The sequence below is a fragment of the Crocodylus porosus genome, unplaced genomic scaffold, assembly GCF_001723895.1.
Source record: "Crocodylus porosus isolate Cpor-Errol unplaced genomic scaffold, CroPor_comp1, whole genome shotgun sequence".
Classification (NCBI taxonomy): domain Eukaryota; kingdom Metazoa; phylum Chordata; order Crocodylia; family Crocodylidae; genus Crocodylus; species Crocodylus porosus.
The window spans coordinates 8,085,740-8,109,760 of NW_017728918.1; the positions used below are offsets into that span (position 1 = coordinate 8,085,740).

Below are 24,021 nucleotides of genomic sequence, written 5' to 3' on the forward strand. Positions count from 1 at the left end.
TGAACCTGTTCAGCCTCCACAAGAGAAGGCTGAGGGGGATCTAGTGGCCTGTTACAAACTAGTCAGGGGGGACCAGCAGGCGTTGGGGGAGTCCCTGTTCCTCGAGCACCGCCAGGACTGACCAGGAATAACGGTCACAAGCTGGCAGAGGGGAGGTTTAGGTTAGACATCAGGAGGCGCGACTTCACGGTCAGGGCGGCTAGGATCTGGAACCAGCTTCCAAGAGAAGTGGTGCAGGCTCCTACCCTGGGGGGGTTTAAGAGGAGGTTAGATGAACACCTTGCTGGGGTCGTTTGACCCCAGTACTCTTTCCTGCCATGGCAGCAGGTCAGACTTGATGATTTGCTCAGGTCCCCTCCAACCCTACTAACTATGAGACTATGAAGATGGAGATTTGTATAGTGGCATGACAGTGGTTTCCTTTTCGATTCCCTAAATGATGCCCAACATTTTATTAGCTGTTCTCGGTCGCTGCTGCACACACACGTTGTCGGTGAACTGTCTGCAACCTTTTTCTCTCGTTGGTGTTCTAGGTAAGAACGACGGCTCCATTGGGGGAAGGCAGTACTTCAAATGCAACCCAGGCTACGGGCTCCTCGTGAAGCCAAGCAGGGTGAGAAAAGCCACCGGAGCAGCCAGGCGGCGGAGTGCCGGTCTGAGGCTGCAAGGGGGAGCCACGCCGGAGAACCGGAAGAGCGGCAGTTTCTCGGGTTCAGCCTCCAACCTGGCTTCCCTGACGGCCCTGGCCAAATCGGAAGCAGCACCTGCCCTTCGAGCGGAGAAGCTGCCGAAGAATACGGAGAACAGGAAATCTTGGGCTAACTGAAAGACGCCTGCAGGCCACACAGCCTCGGGTGGAACGGCACACGGACAGCGGGCTCTCCTCGGCTGTGCTGGCAGTGCTAAACCAGCCTTGGTAACCTCCTTGTTTGTGGCAAACACTAATGGAGGGAATTACCGTTCCCCACTTGGGTGCTTGACCTGCTAAATCTTCGCCTGGTCGTGGTGATCAATCTACATGTTTAAGCTCTTTACGTGAATTATGATACTTCGGCGTGTGGCTTATTTCAAACAATGAAAGTTTGTGTGTTTGCACATGTATATGTGTGTGTAAGCAGTGCTGCTTATCAGCCCGTCACAGATAAAAGGGCAAATTGAGTTATTCGGCGTAGCAAGCGAGTTTCCACCAGCTATAAAATATCGATCAGGCTTATTTACCCAGATACAACATGATATCGTACTGCTTTAAACGAGGTTGGCAGCTCAAAATGCAGCATGCAGGGCTCCATCTTCCGGCGCTGGAAGAGCGGTGTCTGCGTTGGGCAATAGCGAGGACCAGAAGTAGTTGTAAGGCCTTCAGATTGGCCAAGAAGGAAACAAAAACTTAACTTTTTCTTAACGCGACCTAGAACTGGTGCCTGTTTCTAATCAAGTTGTGACGTCTCTGCTCCTATTGAAGTCAACGGGAGTTTTCTGTAGCTGACTCCAGTGGGAGCGAGATTTAAGCCTTTAATTTTAATCCCACCTTCTCAGTGACTCATCCCGTTTTCACACGTGTATTCAAGTGTCATTAAATAGGCGTAAACTACTTAGTATTTTCGATACATGACAGAATCTCTTTGCCTCTGCTTTCCTGTCCAGGGGCACGCTGGGATCTTGCTTTCGTTGTTTCTCTAGTTTTACCCCCTGGATGCTGGCAAAGACAGCAGCCTGCTCTCGGGCGCGTCGGTCCCGGTTCTGTCTGTACTGATCTACTAGTGACATGCTGCCCCCCCCAAGACAGGCAGGGCGCCCTGCACAGCTTTATAATGTTGGAGAATTATTGTTCTCTAACTGCATGACCCAGTGGTATTTATTTTTATTTATTGTTGTTTTTGTTTTTTTAAGAGAATAAAATAGTTGCGCTTTACAATCATCGGTTGCCAGGCATTGCACAGAGGAGCTCTGCTTACCTCCGTCTACAATCGCCTTCTCCCTCACCATTGACTTGTTCCTAAAATCAGTTTTTTGACACGTTCTGCCTCAAAATGAATAACTGAAGTGGTGGGGGGGGAGGTGAGGGGTAAAGGAAGAGCGTGTTAGGACTGGCTTTCATTCTTTAAACTTGAATTTATTTTTAATCACTTTTCTTGGTATTTAACTTCCCGTGGTGTGTATATATATACTTTTTTCTAATCAAGTCAGTAAAGTTTAAAACCCCAGAAGATTTAAATATTCTGAGCTGCTTATGTTTCGTTTGTAAACCGGACAGCTCAAGCACCCGACGTCCATAATCCTCTGCGAGGAAGGTTCAGGATTGAAAACTGATGATTAAACCTTAATACGTACGTATCCAGCCTCTGTCCAAGCTGCGCATGTGTGTCTAAGTGCCTTAGCCATCTGGTTCAGGGGTCCAAGGGAAAGAGACATTGTCATCAAAGGAGGGAAGAGATGCTTAGTGAAGGAGACGATTATGCTGATTGACTGTAATTAATATAATTTATGCAGAAGGAATAAAATTAAAATAGAAACTAATCAGTCATTGAAATTAAAAAAAAAAAAAAGGAATGGGTCAGAATACAGCACTCAGAGATTCGTAGTGCTGTCAAGCCTCGCGACGTCCCAGCGGCGTTTTGTAGCTGGTTCCACTGTGCTCAAGGCTTCCTTAAAAAAAAGTTAATATCAAAACGCCGAGGCTGGTTTTCGAGGGTTTTTTTAACGTACAGCCATTCCCCTTGCTGCCAGCACAAAGCAGCCGTGGGGTCGGAGGAAAGAGACTTGTTACCGCTAGAATTGCGGTGGAAGGCGCGCTCATCCTCCTGCCCGGGAAAAAGGGGAAATAAGCAATAAAGACCAGAGACGCTAACCTGCCATTTAACTTGGGAGAAACCGCGTTTTCGGAAGCACGTGCTGCCTGCCACGTACACGGTCTGTTTTGTCAGCGGTTTGATAAAGCTCTGCTGCGAGATGCTCTTCACGCTGCCCTGCAGCGCGGTCGTATCAAACCCCGGGTTTTCTGACCGACTTGCACTTTGGTTCTCCCTTTCAGCTGCGGGAGGTTCGCTTCCGCGGATCGTCCCCTTGGCTTACGCTTTTATTAGCATCCTTTCATACGACTGAGCTTGGGGAGATCCCGACTTCCCTTGTGGTTTTTTAAATTATTAGTAATATTATTTTAACTAGGCCCGTGTTTGGAACGCAGTGTCGTGAAGAGTCAAATCCCTTCCTGACGCCTTTGGGAAGACTTTTAATGACTTTTTAGCAGGTCTGGTTGGCTGCTTTCACCAACACCCGAGCGAAAGGATCAGGTGGGGGGGGGGGTCAGTATTTCACAGTTTATTTTCTCCGCCATCCACTCCAGTGTAGCCCGTGTTCACACTCATCATGTGCACACTTCATCATTCGTACGGACATGATTAGATGTTTTCAGGAGCAGGGTGGAGGCTAGAAAGCCTGGCAGCTTCCAGGAGCTTGCCTGGGTTATCCTAACTAGTTATGGACAGGATATTGGTTTCCCTAATCACAGAAAATTGGGGTTGGAAGGGAACTTAGGAGGTCATCGGAGACGATGTGGGAGCTATCCAATACTGCCTGCTGTAGAGGAGCAGGGTAGGGCTAACAGTGTTCGTGGAAGATAATCCCTGTCTTTTCTGAGAGAAACTGTGCTGTTGCTCTTATATTTCTGCCTAAATTAGACTAGGCCTTCCCTTCGTTAGGAAAGCACAGAAATCATGATGCTGTGTTTAATGAAGGAACGCACGGGCCTCCTTGCGTGGGCAGGGTGGAGTCCCGGCTCCAGCGAAGACCTCTTACCTTCGGCCGACAGCATTTCACTCTCTCACGATTTTCATCGCACAGGGCGCGTCTACACGTTCAGTAATGCGCCACGATTACGGTGCAGTGGCTCAGCGCGTGTAACACCAGGTACTAACTTAATGAGTCGGAATCAGCACTACTGCGCATTAATCCAAACGAATGCTTTTTTGTGATGCTTAATGCTCAGTGGACTAATCTACGGCACATTAGCTCGGTTTCTGCCAGCTAGAAGTAGTCCGGTGGTCATTCAGCATCATTTCAGTCTGTGCCCCAGTGTTTTAAACTCAAAAAACACCGCCAAATAAACCCCCCAAGCCCCTACCGTGGCGTGCTCTTACCAGAAGCTCTCAAACTCCATTATCTTCCTCTTATTGACATGCCTTAAGATGCTTCTTAAATCTCATTACAGTGAATACGCAGGTCCCTTTTATTCAGAGCGGTTTGGGGTCAGGTTGCTGTCCTCCGCTACCACATTTGCCAACCAGACCCAAGACAATTAGTTAAAAGTTCACGAAAGGAATACTAATAATAATTTTAAAAAAATCCCTCTGGAGAAAATCCTGGAGAAACTTTAGGCCTACATTGGCAGCAGCTTGTCTTTTTAGCTAGAACAGTCCAGCAGTTGAGACCGGTGCATTTATAACGATGCACTTTTCTTTGCAAGATTTTTTTTCACGCACTTTACGCAGGAAAGCGTTTTGATTCCTGTATTTAAAACCCTGTAGTAACGGCTCTAACGTGTCTGCACCGTTTTTTTTACGTTTTCTTTTTTTAAATCGACTCAATCCAGTGGCAACGACTCTGAGTCTCTAGGAATAGGAAATTGTGGGTGGTTTCAAAGTGAGTAGAAAACGTGCTGGTCTAAACACGTGTTAACCACTCTGTAATTCCACTTATTTGCACGTGGCACAACGTTTGTGTAAAGTTGAGACGTGGTGGTTTGTCCCGAGGTGGCCAAAACTATCCTTCCTCGTGGTTTTTTTTCTTCTAAACAAAGCCAAGTGTTTCTGCTGTGTTGTTCAGAAGATCCCACGATGGTCCCACGTGTCTTGACCCTTCCCCTGTTGAAATACCATCTTTGGCTTCCTGAGGGGCCTTCGTTCACGGTTACGTTTGTGCGTGACCTGGTCTAGCAGCAGGACAGCGGGGTAAGACGTGGTGACGGTGCTGCACGTGGGACCGTCTGAGGGAAGTCAGTCCCCGTTCTGCCCAGGCCGGTCAGAGGAAGACAAATGCACGTGGGCTTGACTTGGAAACGGTTAGCACCCCTCTCCTTTACTGCGACGAATCGAGGATCCGCGGTTGTTACGGATCAGACGTGAATGGTTATATGTCGCATCCTGTTTGTGAAGACCTGTTCATAGGGCAGCAGGGTCCTTGGGGCTGATGATGAGTCCCCTTCCTTGAACTCGTGTTGCTGTTATGCTGGTACTGTCGACTCTTCTTTGCACAAAACTATGTATTTGAGCAGTGCCTTATCCCTGGGTCACATCCCTCGTACCTTTATCCCCCGTACCTGCCCCGGACTGGTCTCGTCCTGGCCTGAAGTGTTCGGGCTTTTGCTTTCCTGTCATTTAAGTTCAGTGCTGTGAGTGCAGGCAGTTCACACTACAGAATGCAAACGGCTCGATGGCTGGGATGACAACCAGTAAGTGTCCCGACTTCTCGCCTCCCAACAACACCCCCTCGCACGTGTGCACGCGCACACACACCCACCGCCCCCCTCCTCCCAAAGAAAACCTCAGCTGGTGTTCAGAGACGCGCTTCTCCTGTGATGTGGCTGCGTCTAATTACCATGAATCCTGGTTTTCTCTGATTTAAAAAAAAAAAAAAAAAAAATCCTAAATTTTCTGATTTGAAAAAATAACCCAAAATCCAGTTTTCCATGATTAAAATGGAACACCACTTGTGTGTGTGTGTGTGTGTGTGTGTATACACACACATAGTGCTAATAAATTTATATAATATATATCAAAAAATATATTAGCACTGTGTGTGTGTGTTTATATCTCTGTGTGTGTGTGTGTGCATGTATAGTGTGTGTGTTTATATCTCTGTGTGTGTATCTATCTATAGATAGATATACACTGTGTGTGTGTGTGGTGTTTCATTTCAATCATGAAAAAATATGGACTTTGGGTTACTTTTTTAAATCAGAAAATTTGGGATTTTTTTATCAGAGAAAACCAGGATCCCTGCTAATTAGCAGCTGTGAGGTGCCTCACATCCCGGCACCACCTTCAGGGCCATGTCCAAAGCAGCTCCCTGGACCATCGTCCTGAACGGCCGAACGAAAGGGGTGGAGGGAGGCGGTGGGGCCCAGCACCCTGGCGGCGGTGTGTGTCGCACATCAGCCTCCACTTCCTTCCCACCCCCAAGGACCAAGCTTGGAGCACTGCTGCATGATGGCAGCACGACTCTGCACATGAACCCCCCAAAATGTCCCAGGTCATCCCCAGCGACTGCTGTCAAGCACACCGGAGACGGGGGTGGTGAGCGGGGTGACAGAGGGGCGCCCCGGTGGGTGTACCTGCCCGGCCCTAGGCCAGCGCTGCAGCAAGGGCACAGGGACGTGGCGCAGGGAAGTACGAGACATATCTGAGTAGGAGGGAAAGACCTCTCTGCAACCACTTCCTTAGTGCGGGGACTGTTTCTCTCTAGTGGGAGAGCAGCGCATTAGGTGCCGTTCTGCCCCCCGCCCTGACCGTGAATACAGGAGCCATACTCCCAGCAATAGTATCAGGTTATGAATTCAAAAGCTACTGCTGCGCTTCAGGCGTGGCCGAAGGCAGTCGGTCTTCAGCGTCGCTCCTCCCGACACGGCGCGTGGTAGTAGCTACCGAATGCAAGCCCTAGCACGGCGCGTGAGGTTCACCGTACCTTTGGGCTTGATCTTCAACACTAATGATTGCAACGTCGCGGGGGGCTTCTGAAACGTGTCTCTTGGGTTGATCTGGTTTGTTCTGTAAATGTTGTGGGTCTGTATATAAAGAGTGGCGATTTAGACTGTGGCTTCAAGCGTTGATTTGATGTACTTTTAAATGAGCTAAAATCCAAAGATACTTTGTAATGAGCTGTAAAGTTTTTAATGATTTGATGTACAATACTAAACGCCTGTAATATTGTACCATACGTTCGGTGTGACCCGCAGTATCTAAATAAACTCCTCCTCCAGAGTGAAAGAAGCCACCATTATTTTTGCAAGTCCAGTCTTTTCCTGAGTGTTTCGAAGCCACAAATCAGGTTTAATTGAATTGTTCCCAGCTATTAATGCACAACAGGCTGCAGCTGCATCTTAGCCGTCTTATGCATTTGATGACTGCATTTTCAAATGGTCAGAATATCGGCCGTCGTCCTCAGACCGCTTTCCAAGCATCCGGCCAAACAGCAGCAGATGCGGGGGGCCTCGAGTCTCTGGTCCGTTCCACATCTGGGTGGAGGGAGAGACTCGTCCCAGAAGTCCTGATCCCGCAGAGCGGATGTTGGGCCATAAGTGACCTAGGTAAGCTCCCAGAGTAAATCAGCAGACAAAATCGAGTCTCTTAATGGAAACGTTGACTCCAGCCCCGACACCTGGGTTTGGGGTCGGCACGGCCACCTCTGCCCCCTCGCTGCAGCAGGGGGGAGCGTGCATTTAAGAAGCCCTCCAATAATGGTATTGGATACATGGAAGATTAGAACAAATTTATCAGGTTTCCATATGTAGAAGCTATTGTGGCGTCATCTTAAATTCAAGGTCATCTTGGATTGGGATAAATACAGTAGTTGCGGCTCCCAGCTTTAACCCTTAAGCACACCCCCAGAATCGAGCAGATTGATCGGTGATAACCATACACAAAAAAGAAATGCTCCTGCAAGTAAGGGAATAACTCTTGGTTTTTAGTTCACCCCTGGCTGATATTGCCTAGAAAAACCCCTGGCCTCTCTCTGAAGTCAACTGGCCAAAGAATAAAAAAGAATGTCAATGCCAAAGTTTCTTAAAACATTTAGTTTTAGACTAGCACAAATGCCTGCTCAGGGCTTATGAAAATCATATGCTGTTCTAAATGGACAACATGCTGAACACTTCACAGCTAAATTCATCTTCTGGGAAGAAAAGGTGATTTTAATGATTTAAAAAAAAAACCCTTCCAAAATATTTTAATACTTTGAAAGATTTTTTGGAGACTGTTCAGGTTGAGGTAAGACATTTGCTGCTGGGATGAACTGAAGGATAAATTTGTTTAAAACCAGAGTGATCTGTCAGTGCTGCCCACACGCATGGATGTGAGGAGAGAAGCTAGTACGTGTTCGCAAGCTCGTTGATATGTGACAAAGAACTGCAAATACTGTATCGCGCACGTGTGTGTACAACATACCCTGGAGTATAACAGCGCCTTGATTTTGAAAGACAAGAGGAAGAAGATATGACAGAGTTACAGGTACATAGAGCAGGGACAGAACCCAATCTTCAATTGACTTACCCTCCCTTTCGTGCTTAACTAAAGCTGAAACCCTAGGTGCTGCTGAAGACTGGTTTCGATGGCTGGATCTGTGATTTGGAAAAGAGCCAAAGAGTCTTCAGGGCTGCAAAAACAGAGGAAAGACCTGGCTAGTGCATGCACCCCGATTCGGGGTGGGGGGACTGATTTTGGAGAAAAGGGTGCATGTATTATATGTGAGAAAATATGGTGGTAGGGCATGTCTCTAAATTGATGCTACAGCCAAACATAAGGAACAGGAATGTTATTTTGCCCTCTGTACTGGGCGATTCCTTAGACCTGCACCTCCTCTGCGCCGTGAATTGTACTGGAAGAGACCGCACCTGCAAACTCACTGCCGAGTCCTGATCGACGACACCCCGCACGTCCCAAAAGAAACCGCTTGCAAATCTTTTTGGAAAGAGCAGCTTCTCCTGTGTTCTCTCGCCACCCCTGGGTCGTTCGGCATTTGGGAGCTGATCCCGGGGTGGGAAGGGAGTTGAATCGTTAACCGCGCGTCCTCGTTCCTGGACTGCAGTGGGATTTTTCAGCTTCTACCTTACTTTGGTTTTTACTGTTGCAGCTTTTTGCATCACTTGAGTGGATCCGTTCCACTAAATCAGGAGAATGATGGTGACACGTTTGAACGCGGGTAAGGGGATCTTCTACGGACCAAGCCCCTGTGATACAGCAGTTAGTGCAAACATGGAACGAAAGCCCCAGAGAGCTCACAAATCGCCTGTGGGGAGTCCCAGTGCTTTACACGCAGCCTCGCACTCCTGTCTTCGACTCCTCTGCTCTTTTATTTTTTTTTAAGGTGTAGCTAATGAGGCAAATAAGTGATTTGACTTGCCCAAAGTCTGCCAGGAAGTCGGTAGCAGAGGAACACGGAGACCCCGTCTGTCCTGAATTTGGTTCTAGATTAATCCATCACCGCTGTATTGTCACCCCGGTAGGCAGAGGGCACAGGAGCGTTCGGGAAGGCATCGGATATTTATGTGAGTAACAAAAAGCGTAAATGCAGGCCCTGCCCCATCTCCAGACTTCAAGGGGCCTGTCGCCAAGACTTCAGACATGCACGAGAAAGCCCAGAGCCGCGGGGCTGGAAGGGAGCTCCCACGTATCCAGCCCCCGCCCGAGGCAGGATCGGCCCTGTCCAAAGCAGCCCAGACAAACCCATAGTCCGACCTCTTTGTAAAACTACTGTTGATCCTGAAACGCCACCGAACCTGCCGCAGGGAAAGGCAGCAGCCAGCGTCCTGCTCCTGCAGTAGGTTGTTAATATACGTGCAAGAGATCCCAGGCGGAGGCTGTGCCTCCGCTACAGGGGAAGGCAAATCCTCCTCCCACCCCCAGTCTGGCCCTGGGGTAACATTGCTTCCTCACCCTGACAGCAGCAAGCGCAGGGGCAAGTCCAGCTTTGGTCCTAGCAGGAGCATTGGCACAGCCCGTTGACCCCCAGCGCCTCTGCAGGAGGCTTAAACCCCCCCGACACCTTGCAGAAAGTTGGGGCAGGGGCAACCAGTAAAGCCCAGCAGCATGGGAAATCACCTTAGGAGGTAGCTACTACTGACCACTGCCCAACCTCTGCTTCCACACCTTCCCTGGGCATCTATTCTGCTTCCTCCCTGCTCAAACAAGGGAGCATTTTTCCTGATAGGCACCCAAACCTACTTTGCTGCAACTTCAGGCTGTTGGTCCGTGTCCTCCTCTCTGCAGCAAGACAGCAAAGGTGCTTTCCCTCTTCTTCCCGGCTGCCCTTCGAGTAGGTAAAGACTGCTGCACATCTTCCCTCAAGCACCTTTCCTGCGCCGTGGCAGACTCTCGGCTCGGCCCCAGCCGGAGTCTCGCGCTCGGTACTTGCAGGTAGCGGGCGCGTGGGTGAGAAGCTGGAGGAAGGATAGGGCCGGTGCTTGTTTTCACTCCACTTACGGCCAGAGGCCTGGAGCAGCAGTGTCTAAGAGCCCAACCTTTGTCCTGCCCGCCTGGGAAACTGCACCTCTGCCTCTCAGAAGCGGGGACCTCGCTTCGTGCCTGTCAGCCCCAGCCTTGATGGCCGCAGAGCAGGCGCGTGCAGCCCTGTGGCCTCGGGGCAATCTGGAGACATCAGCCCACGCATGGCAGAGCAGCCCAAGGGCTTGGCATTGCTCCTGGCGTGGCACGAGCTGCCCATGTCTGCATCCAACTGGGGCGATGCTTATAATCGCTCCAGCTCTCTGGCTGCCCCCAGGCTGCCACAACGGTCTGCACAGCCCCCTGAAGCGGCTTCCCCTCCGTTTAGAAGATAAGGGGGTGGGTGGGAGTGCTGCAGCCCGCTCTGCAAGCAGCTCGCGGCGCTGCAACAGGCCGCCCCACTGACCCCCCGAGAGCGCCCCGAGCACTTCTGGGGATAACGCCAGGTGTGGGGAGAATTCAACAGGGCAGGAAAGTGTTGGTCTAAAAAAGGGTATCGGATTTACCCAAAGAGCCGTGTTATCTTCCAGATACTGGCTGCGCTGCGTGTTATATTTCTCCCTAGCAGTCCTTCAAGAGACACCCATCTCAGCTCTAATGCTTAAGCATAGAGGTAGAGGAGCAATGGGCTCAAGCTGCAGCAAGGGAAGTTGAGGTTGGATATTAGGAAGAATTTGCTCATGAGGAGGGTGGTGAAACTGGAACAGGCTCCCCAGAGAGGTGGTGCAGTCTCCATCCCTGGAGGTTTTTAAGACGAGAGCAGACAGCCCTGGCTGGGAGGATGTAGCTGGGGCTGGTCCTGCTTGAAGCAGGGGTTGGACCAGATGTGACCCCCTGAGCTCCCTTCAACCCTCGTTGTCTAGGATTGTAGGTCAGCCTGGTGCAAGCAATGGTTTTCTCCTGTAAACCTGTTAACAAGGAAGAACCAGTTTCGCCCACCGCACTGGAGCGCAATGGGTTTTTTGGCCATGTAGCTAGCTCTCCCTTCCACCACCCTGTTTGAGTGCAAGCCTTGAGTTGAACCAACTTTTAAGAGCTTAAGTGAAGGTGCCCATGAGTCATGATGCATCTTAATGGAGACTTCTTTATATTCCTAAGAGTTGTTTGCAGACACAAGCGCTGCCAAGTAATGACACGTGTTTGGCAGGAGGGAGATGACCTGCTTTGACTGAGTCGGGAATCTTGGATTGTAGAATTGATCCATCTCCGTGGCAGGAAACTTTTTTTTTTTTTCTTTCCGTCTGCTGCCGCTGCTGCCTTGCAAGTCAATGAGCTCCGCTTCGAGAGCGCGGCGCCTGGGCCTGCGGGATGACTTGCCCATCTTACACGGTCTGCAAAAGCCCTTGCTGAGCGCTGCAGAGTTTATCTTCCTGTGGCAGCAAACGTCCCTGTTTGGGTCCGAGAGGAGAGGGATTAGCCCAGGCTTGTGCCTCAGGGTCAGAGGGGGCCATGGGTCCGCTTGCACAAACCAGTCAGCGGGGAGGAGGAAGAGCACGGAGATGCCGCACAGCAGCTGCCCTGCAGCGAGTGCCCTGGTGCCTACAGGAAATCAAAGCTGCCCTGCAGCAGCTCGCTCCTCTTGCACTGAGGCCTGACCTAGGGCAGGTCGGCGTTCATCCGCTGGGCGAGGAGGGCAGCTACTAGAGTGGCTGATGCACAGGGAAACACCAGCCCCCGGGGTTGTGCAATGACGTGCCCGTGCCCTGCACCATCCTCCCCATCCTCTTCCTTTCCCAGTCAGGTCCAGCAACACCTTGCAACTGGAGGGAGCGTTTGGGCAGCAAGCGCCACAATTGCAAGAGGGTACAGGCCCCTAAATGCGGCGACATGACCCTGAGCTGCCTGCAACTCCTCCCCGCTGAGCCTGGAGGTGCCTTAAGGTTGTTCATACTTTCAACAGCGGGTGCCTGAATTTCTGCCCCGGAGCGGGCCCAGAGGCACGCGGGCGTTCAGTCCCGTCGAGCCTTTTCCATGCAGGCAGAGAGAGCAAGGAGGCAGAGGGTGCCAAGCTGGCCCCCTCCCGTCAGGGAAAGCTGATGGAGGAGACGGGGTGTCCCAAACCGCGCCAGCCGGAAACGCGGGTAGGACGCGGGAGAGCAGTCTGCCGTTCCCGGCGAGCTGCGCCCCCAGCTTTGCCAGCCTGGTGCTCGCGGCAGAGAGGAGCCCCGTGGGCTGAGGTGGGGCACCTAGGACCTCCCGAGGCCCTTCGTTCGTCTTTGCCACCGGGCAAGGCCAGCCTGCACGCAGAGGGAAGGGGGGGCAAGAAGTGAAGTCATAGGGTTGTGATAGCAGTCCTCAAATACGGGAAGGGCTGCCAGAAAGAAGAGGGCAAAGCAGCTTTGGGGTCTTGCCGCAGAGGCGGCCGAGGCCCAGCAGCTGGGAAGTGCTGTGAAGAAAGTGCAGATGGGCTGGAGAGGAGGAAAAAACGATGTCTTAATCTGAGCAGGGAGGCCGCGGGGTAGACGCCGGCCGCCGGGGGCAGGTGCAGCCTCTCCATCGCTGGAGGTGTTCGAAGAGGGTGGGCCGCCACAGCGGGGTAGCGAGCGATGCCCGTGCTCTGCTATGGGGGCTCCCAGGCTCCTGGCCTTGCTGGTTGCCCCCACGGCTCTTTCCGCCCTGTGTGTCGGGGCGTTTGAAAGCCTTCCTCGGCGGCGCTGGGTGCTGCTGCAGCCCAGGCTGGGGATGGGGACCGGGCTGCGCCCGTGCTCCTGCTAGGGCCGCAGGGTCCTGGCTAGAGGGACTTGCCTCTCCGCTCGGGGTCAGACTACATTTGGGATCAGGAAGGAACTTTACCCCAGGGTCACACGGGTACGGACGTGGGCCGGGGGGGTCTCGAGCGGGTAGTGACAACTTTTCATGGAAGCAGGACGATGGCCACGGCGGTCCCCGCTTTACCCGTGGCACGTTGGGGTGCTAGGGCTGTGTTGCGTCAGGGCCTTGTGCAGCGCTCAGACGATGGCTTGCCCGGGGCTGATCTGCCTCAGGTAGGGGCTGGGCTAGCTGGGACCTCAGGGCCTCCCTGCTCTGTGGCGAGGAGGCTAAAACGCAGCAACTCGGGGCAGAAAATTGGAGGAAACGTGCCGGGGAGGGGGAGCCCATCCACCCTCGCCGCCGATGCGGGGCCAGCGCCTGAGAAAGGCGGAGGGAGGGCCGAGGAGGCGGAGGTCGCGCTCCCCGCCAGGACCGGCCCGCTGGACAAGGCCCGAGGCCGTCGCAGGGCACGGCCGGGCGAGCCGCGGCCCGGGCCTGGCCGGAAGGAAGGGCGCCGACAGCGCTTGAGGCCGACGGCGGGGCGCGCCGCGACTCGGGGCTGGAGGGACGTGGGCCGAGAGGGCAGCCCCCGCTTCCTGCTCAACTAAAGCTGAACGCCTCGCTGCTGTGCCGAGGGCAGCCCTTAGCCTCGTCCCACGGCCTCGCTCCTCCGCGGTCGGGAGCCCCCCCGCACCGTCGCCTGCCACGAAGCCCCCCGCGGGAGATGTTACACCGGCCTTCCTTACACCACTCTCCGCGGCGGTCAGCTGGGGTCAGCAGCGTCCCTGGTGCCCCACTACCTCCCCCAGCCCCGGGCGGGTGACGCCCCCCGGGCCACCTCTGCTTGGGGTGGCAATGGCACGATACCCCAGAGCAATCGTCTCCGTCTGGCTGCTGTGCCCGCTGCCCCGATTTAACCTGGAAACCGTGACCTGCCCGTGTTTTCATCCCCGCAGAGCATTTTCTGTTTTGTTTTTTTTTAAGCAAAAGCTAAAAGGTTGGTGTTGGTCCCAGAGCTAGGCGCGCGCCCCCTCCTCCCGGGCAGGCAGCGCCCGTGGGCTCACGCTCGGCCTGGCAAAGCGGCGCCGGGTGACGTCCCACGTTGTGCGCGGCCTGGACGAACGCTGGCCCGCGCCGCGAGTCGTCAGGCCGTAAGGGCTAATACCGTCCCTGCCTGCACAACTTTTGATTTGCCCCTACAGGGTCGGTGAACGAGGGTGGCGGTAGGCGCCTGGGCGGTATCCCGGGGGTGAGGGGGGCATCCTAGGACGCTGGAGGGCTGCAGAGCGCTTGTTTTATCTCGGTGGGGCAGACTGAAGCTACCCTCCCGCAAGCAGCCCAGGGTTAACCCTTGCACGCAGCAGGAGTTAACCAGCTTTAACGTGCCCGTACTCGCACGTGAAGCGCTTTCAGCGTGGTCTGGGTGTAATGTGCAACGCCACCTGTACAGCTGCACGTGCCCTGGCTTGGTTTAGAGCTGTAGGCTCCCGTTTTAGATCCCACCGTAAACTTAAAATAGACACAGGCCGCCTGCTCCTGCGTGGTGGGACACGGGAGGCGAGGGCAACACGGTCTGGCCGTGGGCAGCTGAGTTGCTGCCGGGTCATGAGACACACTGAACAGACACTGTTTAGTTTAAAGAGCTCTCTGCAAATTTGGCCTTCTGGAGGAGGAAGAAGTGCCAAGAAATGAGATTTGAGAGCAGTGACAGTCCTGGGAAATATTTTCCAGGAAATAGTTTCATTTTTTGCTTATCATCAGCCCCCTCTCACCCCTGCAGCCTGCCCCGGTCGCTGGCTCTTCGTCTCTCTTTGAAGCGGTGCGCGTCACGGCGGCCGCTCGCACCAGCCCTTCTGGAAGCCGTCGAGGGAAGGTGTCTTTCTAGCAGCGCCGTCTTTGCGACCAGTGTACGAAGCGCGGGGCTTGTTTTAACGGGCGCTGCACTTTAATGTCTTACCATCTGAGCCTCCGCTGAAATGCAGGGTGCATTTGAAGTGCAGCCACTTTGTTCTGAGTCTCTCCCTTCCTGGAAGGTGATTGTAATGCTTCCTTCGACTGTAACCGGGCTCCATGTGATGTTCTTTGGCCAACGCTATTTTTAAAAGGCATTGAGCAAGTGAGCCTCACGAACAAAGGATACCTCTTTCCCCCACCTTCCTTGAAAGGCACGCTAGCTATCACAGACTTGACTTTCTTTTCCTGTCAGAAAAGAGCCCCTTTGTCCAAGCAATAGCCACGAGTCGCTTGAAGGCATGCTGCTTTGAACATGCATTTCAACAGGTGCATGGAAAAGTCAGCACGCCTGTGGACTGCGAGCCAGAAGGTGCTAGACAGAGATTCAGATCGAGTCCCTGGCGTGGGCACACCGCCCTGGTGCAACGTTGGACAAGTTGCATGGGGCAGATGGGCATGGCTAAGGCCAGCTGTTTCGGAAGGGACCCCTTTCCCTTTTTGGCAGCTAATTCACGGTCAGCCTTTCGACACGGCTTGTGATGCTCAGTCAGGGTTTGGGAAGCGCTCGCGCCTGGGTGAGCCGGACCGGGCTGTCGGAGCAGGGGGCGAGGATAGTTGCACAGCGGAGGGTACAAGTACATCCTCCCACGCGGTGGTTAGGTGACAGCATCTTCTGCATGGGGACTGTCCCTTCCTGTTTGTACCGCCGGTACCTATACCGATGGGCTCCGAGGGCTACTGTAGTAACACGAATCCCTTTCTTATTGTTACCATCGCTTAACCATGCATGCAACGGAGATCAGGCTCCCACCTCCCCCTAAAAGCATTTGCCCCTTTTGGTTTGTCCCCGTATTGCTGTGTACACGAAGCCATGGGCTGAGAAGATTTTATTTTTACTTGTATTCTCAAGGAAAGCTACTCCGGAGGCACAACGCTAGTCGAGACCAGGCAGCTACCCCCCACATCCATTAGGAGATGTCTGGTCTTTGTTCTGTTTCTTGGCTTTTTATAAAGCACCACGAAAACCGAATAATCAAAGGAAATGAAATACATTAAAGCATTAAGAATTCATTTAAAACTTAAATGCAAATAGAATGAGGAAAGTGACCCTGAAAACACTGTCCTTGCGGGCCTGCCTTTTTTCTCGTTGACTTTCGTAGCAAATCGATGCTAGGGGGATAGTTCGGTCCGCCTTTCTAGATGTGAGCCTTGCAAACTCCCCCGGAGATCTCTAGAGTCTGGTTATACCCAGCCGTTTGCTCAGGAGCCTGTCCCTGCCTCGCAGCTTACGCCGGGCCTGGGGGTCACGCAATGGGGGCAGAGCTGGTAGGGCTGAAAGCTCGCGTGCATCAAGCTACGCGGGGGAAAAAGCACCACCTTTGTGTCTTTAGCTTTTTTGGACGGTCTCGGGTAAGGCTGCTGAGATGCGCGCTACCTTGAATTGGATTGGGGTCTGGCACCTACCCTCCAGCGAGCAGGGGTTATCCCACCGCTGCTTGCCTGTGGCGCTCAAAGACTATTCAATGCAGAACGAGAAACAGCGCCGGCAGCAGGAAGAGCAGCCTGGACCGTGCCACAAAGCCATTCAGTTTGCACGAAAAAGTTCCTACTAATATTGGTAAAGGAAGAGGTGCATTGGCCAAGACCCTTGCATACTTCGGTTGTATTCCTGGCCAGCCTTTGAGCAACGACTTGGTGGTGAAAGAAAAAGACACTTCAAGGAAAGAAGGATAGCACAGCCCCTGTCTTTGTTCAGTTATACATTTTTATTTTCTAATAGGTACAATACTAAAATAAACACAAATTAAAAAAAAGTTTTATTAAAACAAAACTGTACAAAAAAGCAGTTATACTACAGTTTAATTACAGAACAGTCTACTGTCCAAAAGGCACTAATCCAGAATAGGAGATACAATGATACAGGACTCATTTTAACTATTTTAACCAATACAATAGAGCACTTGTTTCTCTGTCCATTCACATATAGAAACAAGGACTTCTGCTACAGTCATTACACATTGTTATAAATATGAGCCCTACGTGTAGAGATGTAGTATCCCTCTCCCTGTGGCAACAGTCGTTTGAAAAGTAAATTTAAAAAAAAAAGGAGAAAACAACTCTGGGGCAGAAGGGGAGGACTTAATAAAACCTTCCCTTTGTATAACACCTCCTGTGTCAGGAAGTGCTTTACAAAAGCTAGGCACTATTATCCCCATTTTGCAGACAGAAAAACCGAGGCATGGGACAACAATGTGGCTTGCTTCAAGGCCACACAGCAAGCCTGCGCCGGAGCAGGATGCAGAGCCCAGATCAGCCGGCCCCAGACCCGTTCCCTACAGCAACAAGACTGTACCTCGTGCACGCTGTTCCCCTGGCCCTGCTTTGATTCCCGGATGCCCTCCCCAGCCCTGTCCCTTCCGGCTCCCATGTTGCGTTCCCAGCACGCACGCAAAGCGAAAGCCGCCTTCTTCCTTTTTGTTTTAGACAGCAGGTAAGACATCAACATGCAACAGTGTGGGGATGTGTTTGGCCTTGGACAAACTCAGCAATTTTTCCAAGGAACTTTTGGAGGCTTCGTGGCAAGCAGGATCGAGCCGGAGACGAGGGGACTGGCTCTTACCGAATAAGATGCACCGTGGGCATCCTTAGAGCCCGGCCCAAGTTACGGTGCAAATGGGATGCCGTAGTGTTTGGGGAGCTTGATGCATATTTTTTTTTTTAAAAACCTAACAGCGAGAGCCCACGGGTCCTGTCCCAGATGTGCTTCCCCGGGGAGAAAGGATGCCCTGCAATGGAGGGCAGCAGCTGAGCTGGCACCCAGGACCCGTGCCTTTCCCTAACCCTCTTGCAGAGCCACGTCCAGAGGCCCTCTCCCTCGTGGGGGGCGGCACGGCCGCAGGGGCTCCTTATTCTGCCAGCTGCTTCCTACCAGCTGGGTCCTCCTGGGCCCTCCCTCCCGCTGCTGCTCCGCTTGGCGTGCTGGGATTTGGGGGAAACACTGCTAGGGGCCGTCGAGACTGGAAAAGCGCCCTGTCCTGCGAGGAACCCAGCGTCACTGATTGCCGTGGAAGTCGGATGTCTCTTCCCACGGCCTGCTGGGGACGCGAGTGGAGCACATGCCCTTTCATGCAAGCAAGAGGCCCTGTTCAGACAAACTGACCCAGGCCTGCCGCGCCGCCCAGCGATGCTGCCCGCGTCGCCCAATTCTCTCGGCACGGAAAGTGTTGAAAATATCCAATTCAAAGCTACCCGGGGGAGAGGGATACTGCAGCTTCCAAACAGTGTCATACACATATAAGACAAAGACAGGCATCTGGATGTTAACAAAAATAAGTAACCGAGAAATATGATTAAACAAAATCTCTTCTCACATCATCCTATACTACATCCTCCTTCTGCTTAGCAGAAAATTGTACGTACACAAAAATACAAATACACAATTTTGTAGAACAGTCTGATTTTAATATATTTATATATATTTATATTTATATGAGTGGCAGGTTAGTTCATTATATAGAGCTTTTTGCACTTTTGGCTCATATGCAACAAGGCTTATAAATTCAGCTTTAGCTTTCATTCAGGTTTTTATAGCTTTTTGAACAATTGTTTTCACATTTAAAGCAGCATCCAATTTGCAATAGGAGTCGGTGGTGGCTACAGCAAGGACCAGGTCAAGAGGTTACTCACGGGGGGAGGGGGATATACATTCCAGTGTGTGGATGGAGGCGTGGGAGTGGGCATTAGTGCTAATGCAAACGAGATTGTGGATGGATGAGTCTAGGACACCACGGTTCCCTTTTGAGGTAGGCCAAACACCTACAGCAGATGAGACACGGGGATGGTTTCCATCACGGGCGCGCGTTATGGGAGATGAAGGGTGCATGGAAACTCAGGACAAAAACAGACACAGAAGGAAACCGGCTGGCAGGCTTACACTGGCCAGCAAAGATCGGTCGCGGCTCGTCTATGCATTTGGCGGACGCGGGCGACTGCCGTCCATGCGGCGCGCGCTGGCTTGCCGCTGCAGTCACGCTTACTCGCCATTTCATCACCATGGACGCAAGGTCGACTGGTCCCTCCCCTTGCCCCTGAGTCGATGTTACGTGGAGACAAAATGAAGATGCAGACTTCTGAAATGAAAAATGGGGACGCCCTACCACTTTGCTGGGCTTTTTTTCTTTTTTGCACATTCAAATCCAGTCACGCTAAGGAAAAAGATTTTTCTTTTCTTTTTTTTTTTTTTGCCTCTGATACCGTTCCATTGTCTTTTCACGTCTAGGTTTGCAAGACTCGCGATCACATTAATCTCATTTCAATTACGACCACGGCTATTGACAATCACGCTGTTACCGAAAAAAAAAAGGACCCCTGTAAAAAAGGCATCGATAGCACCGGGTGACAGGGCGATGCTGGACAGCCTGTGCGTGCTACAGGCTCCGCGGAGACTTCATTTTCATTAGTACCACAGCAATAGATTCCCATTTGATCATTGCTTTATCAACACCCATCATCGTCCTCCAACTTAATTTTCTGTCCTCTGCAGAAGAGATCTACTCGTGGCTAGCTTCACCAAGAGTAATTACCTACGGCTTCGCAACTCATACACATTATTAAATTGTCAGAACAAAATCAACATCCTGTTATTAATGAAAAATAAAGCATCTACATATGGATTGCTATCGTTTTCGGGATCCTTAAGTGGTACCAATAAATCCTAATGGTGGCATTTTATTGTATCATTTGTTTTTAGTACAGTCACAAAATATAAGTCTCCCTTCATACGGGGTTTGGGTTGTTTTTTTTAAGCCAGCACTGAAGATACCTTTATTTTTATCCACATTAAATTTTCATGGACGTGTTTACAAAATGATAACCACCTGCCAATGGTTAAATGGTTTTGACACAATGTTGAACAGGTGTCACTATCATAAACCTAGAAATAATTAAGAATATAGAAGGAAACTGTGTCTACAACTCTGAGTGGTGATTATATATGCGCATTAGTCACTCCTATCCAGACGCTCGGATGTATGTTTATCCAGATATGCATGATTCACACACACACAATCATTTGTCACTGGGATCCTACAGGCAGCTTCCTATCGTTTCAGAAGCAGAGACTGAATTCTGTTGCAGGCTTTTCCGCCCCCCCCCCCCCCCAATCAAAGATTATAAGGCTCTGACTGAGCAATACGAGCTTCCTACGACGACTACAAACAACTACTCGGTGAAAGGCGGGGAGGGGAAAGGCAGCAGGAGGAAGCAATGAGGATTTCTTTCCGGCCTGTTTCTGCAGGGGCTCCAGGCCCGGGACTCCCGCTCAAGTCGCTGGGAGTTTGCGCCTGGAAGGACTGCAGACAGGAGCCTTTTCTTCGGAGGGACACGAGGTCTAACTCGATTCCTCCAATCCACTCTAGAGACCTGCTACTTAGGCACTTTTTAAATTGACAATTAAAAAAAAAATCAAAAAAAATCAAGGTCCAGCGTACATTTCCCACTAACTGGGCAGCCACCAGGCTTGGAAAGATTATGAAGTCAAGGAAAAGAGAGCTCCCTAGGGATGCAACTGGCTTACTGGTCACCTGTAGATCGCAGCGCTGTAGGAACTAGATCTCATTGGGATGGGTTATTCCCATACTAGCCTTGCTTTCTCTTGGTTCGGTGGCTTGCTCAGGCAGGGCCTGGTGGCTCGCCCCGCTCTCGCCCAGCCCGACTCGCACGCAGCAGGCTCGGTGCTGACGGTGCAGCAAGAGGGGAGCGTCTGCAGACGCAGCGCAGAACGATGCCGCTAACACGACAGCTGGATTTAAAAGGCCTGCAAGGGTGTTTCTGCTTTTCTAGGAGCACTGCAATGGGAAACTGCGGCCTGCAGATGGATGAGCTGGGCTGAGTTTGGACGAGGTCCACTGGAGATGGGGGAACATGGGGAGCCGGACTCAGGCTGACACTGGGATGTGCCCAGCAGCTGGGGAATGGAGAGAGGTGTCACCAGGTGATAGTCACGGTTGGGAAACCAATATGTGAACCGTGGTTGCATATACTCCATTGGCAAAATGCAAGCAATTCCTTTGGCTCACATTTGTCCAACCCACCTCTCACCTAAGCAAATAAAAACTATCCTGATTGTAAAGCATGAACAGCAGGTCTCACACCTGCACTGAGCTCACTAGAAAGTCTCTTGGACTTGCCGATCTGTTTATCCTCCTCGAAGCTCCAAGGATAAAGAGACAGGCAATATAAACCCAGTGCGCAAACCAAGAAAGCACAAACAACTCTCCCCCGTTAAAAGTTTCCAGCATCAGGAGAGAGAACATAACAGAATTAATCCTTGACACACAATGTCCTGGCAGTGTCCTTTAACTGTGGTCCAAAACCCTTGGCACTAAATTATGTCATTCAGGATGTTGCGAGTGAAAAACCATCTGTAAATTGCTGGAATTTATGAGTCATTTTTTTTTTTTTTTTTTTTTTTTTACAGGCAGAGAGTGGGCTTAATAAAATGTTTCATATTCATACTTTGGTGTGGACAATATATATCTGGACTTTGAGTAGGCATTTGATACAACACCGCATGGTATCCGAGGGGAAGCATTAACCTATGTTGACTTGGACAGAAGTAATATTCAATTGGATTAAAAAATTGGCTAAATAATCTGCCCAAAAGCTCAAAAGTAATAAAGTGCCTGTACCTGGAGAAGGTAGGAAGGCGCCAAACAAGAAGAGAGAGTCATTTTTAGATCGTAAGGGGGAAGAAAGGGTGTGGGAAACAACAAGTAATCTTGATGCAAGGAGGTAAGCACTAAACAGTGATTTACATAAAGAACTAATCAGATCAGACAAACCTGAGGGCCTTAATTGTGTGCTACAAATGTCAAATTAGTTTGTTGCGAAAGACTCCAGTAGGTGAAACACTTTGTCATACTTGAAAATTATTTGCTGAGGTGCAGGGACTTACTCTATCCTGGCAGGTGGACTGCCCAGGTAAGGGTTTGTTTAGATACTCATGAGGAGACGATATTTAGAGCTGCTGTTCTCCAGATTTACTGACTTATCTAAGCATCAAAAGTAAGTGGGGAAAGGAGGTTATTGAGGAAAAAATGGGGCCTCCTGGTAAACAGAAAACAAAAATTCATTTCACAATGCATTGAAAACCAAATTCGGTGCCACACTGGGTTGGATGCGTCTGACAAAGAGTTGGATGGGAGCCCTGCGCTTCAGAGATGCATACCAAGCAATGCTAACTGTCCAGGGTTCAGGCTGGGGCTCTTCAAGTATAAGAAAATAGGAATAAAGTGGAGGCAATTCAGGAAAGGCCTACTGAGGTGAGACGGCGATAAGGAATATGGGATCGGGGAAGTGGACAGTGGCATATACAGAAACGGGAGGGCAGCTTGGAAAGAAGGGGCAGTCTTCACCTGGAAAAAGAGCTGGCTGCAGAAGGAAATCCACGGCTCCCAGCAGTCTAGGGAGGTATGTGTAGGAAGGAAACTGAGGCTCAAACGTCAGGCATAACTTTAAGATGAGCGGTCACCCCAGCAAGGTAAGTAGTGGAAGCCCAATCACCAGAAGCTTTTGGAGAGAGGCAGCTAGAGGAGCGCAGCTACTTGGAAGCAGATGTCTGGGCACTCCTGCTTTAGGGAAGGAAGCACACGACCAGGTAGGCTCTTCCTAGTCTCTCTATTTGTTAGGAGATAGTCCTGTCAAATGTCCTCTTTTCTTTGCAAAAATCAAAGCAAAGTTTCACCAGCCTCAGTATCTGATCCCTCTTGATAACAATTAAAGACCCTGGAATCAGAACTGTGGCCCAATCCAGAGCACATCTCGGCTGTAACAGCAGCTGGCGCACAACTCAGGATGGGACGATCCTCGCTCTTCTATAGCTACTCAGCTGTGGGACACTGCCTGGGTTAAACATGTATGTGCGCCAGAAAATTAAGCAGATTTAATTCAGAAGGTAACAAAGAAAGTCCAGGAAGTAACAGAGTGACACTGGGTGTGTCTACACGTGCATTTACTGTGCAGTACATTACTGTGCAGTAAGTGGTTTTTAAGCCGGTGTCTACACATGCAGGTGTTACAGCTCAGTAATGCTGTGTGTGGACCAACTTGGGAGTAAAGTTAGTCCTAAGTCAGTCCACACATACAGTGTTACTGTGCAGTTTTAAATCTACATGTGCATTACTGCACAGTAACTACTCAGGTGTAAATTTGCTACCTGTATCATGCAGTTAGCACATTTACGCCCAGGTCAGCATAAGTAGCCATTGTTACTGTGCAGTACATGCATGCCTGTATTGCACAGTAATTTTAGGTTACTGCGCAGTAACCTAAATTACTGCACAGTAAGCATACACGTGTCGACATGCCCACCGTTTTCAAAGCCACTTTTTTCTCAAGACCACATTTGTCTGTTTCCCACTCTAAGCATACATCTGTGAAACCGAAAGCAATCAGAGGACTTCTGTTAAAAAGGCATTTATTATAAAACAACCGAAGCTCTGTAATGTTTAGAGACATAAGGCACAATTCCCTATTCTCTCCTGGAAAGCACACTTGGAATGTGTACCCAACATCTTGGAAACAAAGGCAGCTTGAAATGTGCTAAGGAAGATCTGATTCAAATTTTAGTCTCAGAGCTATGTTTGCTAGTCACAACAGACAAATGCAATGCCTCACACTACTGAGCAAGAAAATCTGCGTGATGAGCTGATAATTCCAGGTCCCCAGCTCTGGCTGGCGGTACAGGGATGTTTACAGTGCTGTTTCCAAAGTCCTGTCAAGATGAGATAGCAGCAACTTTATCAGCAGGGAAACTTAAATAATAAGCATTACCAAAGTCAAATATGCCTTGAGGAATGAAATATATACTTAATATTCTTAATGGAATATATGGGGTGGAGAAGATTTATTAACGATTTACTTTCCATTATCTCGTTTTACTCTCCTCCAACGATTCAATAGATAACTATAAAAATTCTGAAATGATGTCAAACGTAAGGGAAGGCTGAGGTTAACTTCTTAATTATAAAGGTATATCACTAATGTGACTTTTCTGGTCTTGACATCACATGGAAGACTATAATTAGGCAAATAAGCAAAGACTTCAGGA

General features: G+C 50.6%; 1 protein-coding gene across 1 annotated transcript in view; it reads left to right on the forward strand.

Moving 5' to 3' along the window:
- The window catches only part of KIF13B (kinesin family member 13B), a 174,479-nt gene extending 170,152 nt beyond the window's left edge, over positions 1-4,327 (forward strand). The window contains exon 40 of the mRNA XM_019537197.1: positions 534-4,327. Within this exon, the coding sequence (XP_019392742.1) occupies positions 534-826 (293 nt within the window). The 3' untranslated portion in view covers positions 827-4,327. The remainder of the gene's footprint in view (positions 1-533) is intronic.
- The last annotated feature ends 19,694 nt before the right edge of the window (positions 4,328-24,021 follow it).